This window comes from Stenella coeruleoalba (genome assembly GCF_951394435.1).
Source record: "Stenella coeruleoalba genome assembly, chromosome: 5".
Classification (NCBI taxonomy): Eukaryota; Metazoa; Chordata; class Mammalia; order Artiodactyla; family Delphinidae; genus Stenella; species Stenella coeruleoalba.
In genome coordinates this window covers 3,301,545-3,308,037 of record NC_137150.1, presented here as the reverse complement: position 1 = coordinate 3,308,037, position 6,493 = coordinate 3,301,545, and the positions used below count along the sequence as shown (strand labels likewise).

Here is a 6,493-nt window from a genome sequence, read left to right as displayed (position 1 = left end):
ACCGGAAGGAGGCTCGCAGAGGAGGGGGAGGAGCGCGGAAGGGATTGTGGGAGAAAGGGTCGTTCCTTTCCGTTTGGCGGCAGCCATCAGGTAGGTTGTGGTGGGACATTGGCTATTCTATCCGCCGCGGATCTCTCTTCATCTCCGCCATCCAGGCTCGGGGACCCTGCGACCTCGGAGCTCCTCCTGTCTCCTGTGCGGCGCGGGTTCGGTCGGGATGCGGGGCAGCGCGGGCGTGGAGAGGCGGCCCCCCGAGTGGGCTGGGGGGAATGCTGTGATGGCGGCGCGAATCCGAGCTGGGGCCAGAGCGTGGAGGAGAGGGAGGCGTGGGGGCTGAGGGATGGGCGGTCGGGCCTGGGGCGTCCGAAAGCGAAGCTGGGGGGCTGGGGGGAGGGAGAGCTTTTCTTCGAGGAGTAACCCTTGGCGGTGGCGGCGGCACCTTCCCCTCGGGGGTCCCGGCAAGGCCTCTGCAGGCCGGGCCTGGGGCGCCGCCCGCCTCGGTCCCCCGCCCCCGGGCGCCCAGGGCCTGCTCGGTTCCTTCGTCCGGCAGCAGCGTGCGGGGCGCCGAGCTGGGCCGGCTGCGCCCCGCGTTCGTGCAGAGCCGTTTCTTCTTCATCGGGGCTTTCCTTGTGGTCGGTAGGGACTCGGGCGGGCGGACGAGGGCTTGTCGTTACACGTGAAAAGGGTGTTGTGTTTCTAATACCTGGTTTACGTCAAAGGTGAGCCGAGATGGGCGCTTACAAGTACATCCAGGAGCTGTGGAGGAAGAAGCAGTCGGACGTGATGCGCTTCCTGCTCAGGGTGCGCTGCTGGCAGTACCGCCAGCTCTCGGCGCTGCACCGGGCCCCGCGCCCCACCCGGCCCGACAAGGCGCGCAGGCTGGGCTACAAGGCCAAGCAAGGTGAGCGGGCCCTGCGCGCAAGCCGGGAGGAGATGGTGTCCCCCGGGAAAAGCCGGGAAGCGGTCTTCGGGGAGCCGTCCCCCTCGCCCAGGGCCTCGGCAGAACCCGGCTGCTGGCCTGAGATAACGGTCGGTGTCGGCGCGTTAGAGACAAGGCACTGAGTCCCGCGCGCCCTTCTGTGGCCCTTTTCTCTAAACAGGTTACGTGATATATCGCGTTCGCGTGCGCCGCGGTGGCCGCAAACGCCCGGTCCCGAAGGGCGCCACCTACGGCAAGCCCGTCCACCATGGCGTCAATCAGCTCAAGTTTGCCCGGAGCCTTCAGTCTGTTGCCGAGGTAAGTGGGTTTCGAGTCGCGCTTGCGTTGGCCGCCTCCCGGAGGAGGATTTGGGCACCTTTCCTCGTGGTTCGTTTGGACCCAGGCGAGCCCTGTTGCGTTTAAAATGGGGTTGGGTGATTTTTTGTGTGTTTTTGACTAATCCCAGCGAGGAGTTGGTAGCGGACTTTGTCAGTTTTTTGTTGGGAACCTGCCTTTGCTGACGTAGAGGAAAGTGCTTTATGATCAGCGTGCATCCGTGGAGCCTGCGCTTTTAAAGGGCAGCGAACGTTGTCTTGAAGAGCGCGCCTCCCCAGGCGTTAGAGAAGCTGTGTGTGTTCGCACCACTGATTTCCTGTGCTCGGTAGGAAGCTGTCTTTCTTGGCTAGTCAGTTCAGCTGTGCTCTGTTGTAGAGGTTGGCAACAGGGCCTGTTGCCCTCCACGAACTAAAAAGGTTTTGTGTTTCAAAGAATAGGCAAAGAAGACCATTCGAAAGAGACTCGTGGCCTTCACAGTTTTCTGTAAGAGTTTGCTGACCCTTCTATTGTGCTAGAAAAATGCATGGTTCCAGAGTACTAGATTTGGTTAGCCAGATACTAGCATTCGTGTTTTACTTGGGAAGGAGGAAGTAAGAGAGAAGGGTTTCAGATCTAAGCATGTCTGTGTGCTTTGTTTTATAGTAAGTCTCTACCTTATCGTACTTAGGGTCCCAGCCTCTGGGGAGCAAATCAGTCTAAGGATATTTATGTGTGTTGCGTAGTATGTACATCTACCTTATCATAATGGTCCCTGCCTCTGGGGAGAATTCTTGCTGCCTTATTGGCCACTAGGATGTGTGGGATGCTGACCTTGGACCTTTGTTTCCTGTTCTAGGAGAGAGCTGGACGCCACTGTGGGGCCCTGAGGGTCCTGAATTCTTACTGGGTGGGTGAAGATTCTACGTACAAATTTTTTGAGGTTATCCTCATTGATCCCTTCCATAAAGCTATCAGAAGAAACCCTGCCACCCAGTGGATCACCAAACCAGTCCACAAGCACAGGGAGATGCGGGGGCTGACGTCTGCAGGCAGGAAGAGCCGCGGCCTCGGCAAGGGCCACAAGTTCCACCACACGATCGGTGGCTCTCGCCGCGCAGCCTGGAGAAGGCGCAATACTCTCCAGCTCCACCGCTACCGCTAATATAAGTAATGTTTGTAAAATTCTTACCTAATAAACAGTTTAGGACATCCACGTCTGCTTAAAAGTGTTTTTTAATCTGTCTGTTAAAACTAGTTGTCTGCAGGTTGCTTCACTGAATGCATTGTCAAATTCTGAACGTTAAAGTGCAATAATGTTTGAAGATTTTAAGTGATGGTGTGTCTTGTTTCTAATAAGGGAAATGCCTTTGTTTTTGCTTTATTAGGCAGTTGATATGTCCGTGTGTAAAGTGCTGTCTGGTAACAACAGGTGTAAAATTCTGTAAAAGAGGAGCGCAGAAACTAGCCGTGTAGATTTGTTGGTGCATGTGATGAAACCTACAGCTTTATTGGGGTGAGGCAATGCTCTGCTGGTTTACTCTAAAGTGGCTGTTTTATGGAGTTTGGCAAGGACAAACTTTAAATTGGGTTTTCCTTGGGAATGTGAAGGATGTCATGATCGTTTATCATGGTCATTATGCCGAGAAGTAAAGTTGACTAGGGCCCACATTGTTAGACTTAATCTGCTATTCCATATATGTAACTGCTGCTGCCAAAAGGCAGAAAGTAAAGGGTTGCCACCATTTTTTACGAGAATTTAATAAACCTGTTGCAGGATGTTTCTCTTACAAATTGAAACAAATCCTGGTTAGCCTAAATTAAATTGCCTTGGCCTCCATGGTACCACTGAAGTTCACATAAAAGGTGGGAGCTCCTGGTTCAATCCCGTGGCTCTGATCTGTAGAACACTTAACTTCATGCAAAATAGTCATGGTATTTACACTAGTGTATATTGAAACTGATGGAAATTGAACATTAGGTAAATGAGAAGGGAGTTTTTAACCCTAAGGTTTGTAAGCTAGTGATGCTAGGATTGGGAAATTGGTGTTCATAAGGTCCCTTTCAAGTGTGGGAGGATAGAAGGGGCTTGGATCAAATTTTTAAATGTTTTATTTTTAGTATTTGTGACCCATTATGAAATCTAAGCCACCTTGGGGAAAATTGGGTTGGTTTTATTTAAAAGTAACATTGCTAAGTCTAATCAGTGTTATCTTGGGTCAAGCCACTTTATCCATTCCCATAAGGCTACTAAGAAGAGTCGTGTAGTTGGTGTCAATACAAGTTCAGTTGGTTTCCGATTTTATGTGTGGTCTACAGTTATTTTCTCATCCCTGCTCAAGGTACCCCCAAGAGCCTCACATTCCACAAACGTGCCACGCCACCCACCGGTTGTGCTCGGGCATACCACCACATTCTGCTGGCATCATGACTTCCCCTAGACTGAGCTTCTGTTTCCCAGGGTGGAGTTGAGTGCGTAGGAAATATGGAAGAGGAGTTGCCCCAGTTCTTTCCAGTTCTTGGTTTGCTATCTTAATAGGTAGTTTAATTTGGAAATCTAATTGCTGGTTTTCTTGCAAACCAATTTTCCTTGTATTTTCTTCAAGGGTCTTATAAGGCCCACTTAAATGATTTCCAGAAAACATGTAGCAGGCTCGCAAAACCTTCTGAGACCCAAATTCCTTCCCACTCAGAAAATCTTAAACCATATTACTTTGTGTGTAGAGGTGGTTCAACTATATATAATGATAGAATAAACGTCTTATTAAACTAAAACAAATGGACCTCCTGTTATCTTTTGTGATCTAATACTAATAATGTGCTTTAAAGCAAACAGTACCCTGCAAAAAGATACAAAACACGGCAGCAACAGTCAAGAATTTCAGGGAAAATAAAATGTTTAGTCTTGAGTTTTTCTCTCTTGGTTCTTTGGTCCTTGCATGAATTAGAAAAACTCATTTAGAAGTTTTTTCCCAACTATTGCAGGATGCCGACTTAGGGAGGGGAGGGAGGATTCACACTGAAGGTCAGCATTTACGAATCTCCCAGAAGGGCTTGCTGCCCTACAGGTAGTCTACACACAGCAGCTAGGGGATCACAGGAAACTAAACCGCAAATGGCTTCTGCCATGGTCTTCCCACTCCCACCCTGAGATCTCGTGTACCTAGTGCTGTCCTCATTCCGTCTCATCCACCTTCCTTGCAGTTTCTCAGACGCACCAAGCACTCTCTAATGCCTTTATCATGGGAAAACTCCCTAGGCGTTCCCTGACTGCCTCACAAGCTGTACCTTTTTAATATTTCTAGATCAGCAGGTGGTTCAAACACACCCCAATTGATTCTATGAGAGTTTTCTTCAGAAGTAGAGCAATTGGTTTCTTACAACCCCACAAGATGGAGGCACTGATTCTAACCCCCCTTTTGTCGATGAACAGACATAAAGATGAAGCAATTTGCTCACGGTCACACAGTGGCAGTCTGAATTCATATCCTCCATATAAACATTTTAAAATTTAGTGGGGCTTTCCTGCTGGTCCGGTGGTTAAGACTCCATGCTCCTAATGCAGGGGGCCCGGGTTCAGTTCCTGGTCAGGGAACTAGATCCCACATGCATGCCACAGCTAAGACCCAGTGCAGCCAGATATATTTTTTTAAATAAAGTTTTGATTAGGTAATACATAGGCATGGCTAAAAATCTGAAAGATAAAATAGGGACTACAATAGAAGTCTCCCTGCCCACCGCCATCCCCCCAGTTCCCCTTCTGGAGGCAAGCAATGTGATCAGTTTGTTTCTTCCTGACCATCAGGAGAGATTTTCATAAATGTACAAACATAATACATACGTATTTTTTTCGTTTTTACCCAAATGGTAGGATATTATACACATTGATTTTTTTCATGTGGTTATGTATCTCAGAGCTTATTCTATCTCAGTTCATGAAGAGCTTCCGCATTCTTTTTTATGACTGCATGGTATTCCATCATATGGATGTACCATAAGTTTGTTTAATGTGGACCCTGCTGATGATTATTTAAGATTTTTTCCAATCTCTTGCTTTTACAAAACGTTTTTTACATAGATCTTAGTTCATCTGTAGGAAAAATTCCTAGAAGTAGAATGGCAGAGTTAAAAATCGTGTATCGACAGATTCTGCTCTGCAGCCTGATAGAATAATATTGTTCTCTAGTTTGATAGAATAATATTGTTCTCTAGTTTTATTTTTGCACTTCTGAGTGTGGCAGAGGCAAAGCCACACACACACACACACACACACACACACACACACACCCTGTATCTTCTTCCCTCTCCCCCCAGGCGTACAGCTGAACTATGTTTACCAGGTGCCTCGTACATTTAGGTAGGGGTCTTAATGACATTCTTGCTAACAGAATGGGAGCAGAACTCACATTACCTCCTTCAAGGCAATTAAGAGTTGGTATGCCAATGGAGGTTAATGATTCGTAGCTAGAAGATGGAAGAAAAAGCTGCTCAACCCCTATCAGCCTGCACAACTGAGAAAACTTTGTTAAGCTACTGAGTTAGGTGCATTTGTTGTTATGGTAGCATGGCCTAGTTTGACCCTAACCAATTCAATAACTTGAGCATGCTTTTTATATTTAAGAGTCTTATGTTTGCCTTACGGTGACCTTCCATTGTAATCTTTTGTCCATTTTTCTGTCAAAATCCATACATCTGGGCTTCCCTGGTAGCGAGTGGTTAAGAATCTGCTTGCCAATACAGGGGACACAGGTTCGAGCCCTGGTCCAGGGAGATCCCACATGCCGCGGAGCAACTAAGCTCGTGTGCCATGACTACTGAGCCTGCGCTCTAGAGCCCAGCGAGCCACAACTACTGAGCCCATGTGCCACAACTACTGGAGCCTGCACACCTGGAGCCTGCACACCTAGCGCCTGTGCTCCACAGCAAGAGAAGCCACTGCAGTGAGAAGCCCATGCACCGCAACAAAGACCCAATGCAGCCAAAAAATAAATAAAAATAAATTTTTAAAATGATTAAAAAAAACCCATAAAAACAAAAATCCATGCACCTTTAAGTACCATGCCATATGAAATGAATTGGAGGGTGGCTGCTACCTTATTGCTGCCATGCTTCATCATTTCCCTGCTCTTAAGCTTCTTTTTTTTTTTTTTTTTTTTTTTTTTGCTGTACGCGGGCCTCTCACTGCTGTGGCCTCTCCCGTTGCGGAGCACAGGCTCCGGACGCGCAGGCCCAGCGGCCATGGCTCACGGGCCCAGCCGCTCC

The 6,493-nt window shown here is 48.3% G+C and overlaps 1 protein-coding gene across 1 annotated transcript; it reads left to right on the top strand.

The window, feature by feature from the left end:
• The first annotated feature begins 1 nt into the window (after nucleotide 1).
• Nucleotides 2-3,648, top strand: RPL15 (ribosomal protein L15). Its single transcript, XM_079922828.1, has 4 exons — nucleotides 2-90; nucleotides 720-901; nucleotides 1,101-1,237; nucleotides 2,091-3,648. Exons 2-4 carry the CDS (start codon nucleotides 730-732, stop codon nucleotides 2,394-2,396), a joined length of 615 nt encoding a protein of 204 aa, XP_079778954.1. The 5' UTR covers nucleotides 2-90; nucleotides 720-729; the 3' UTR covers nucleotides 2,397-3,648.
• Nucleotides 3,649-6,493: the final 2,845 nt, after the last annotated feature.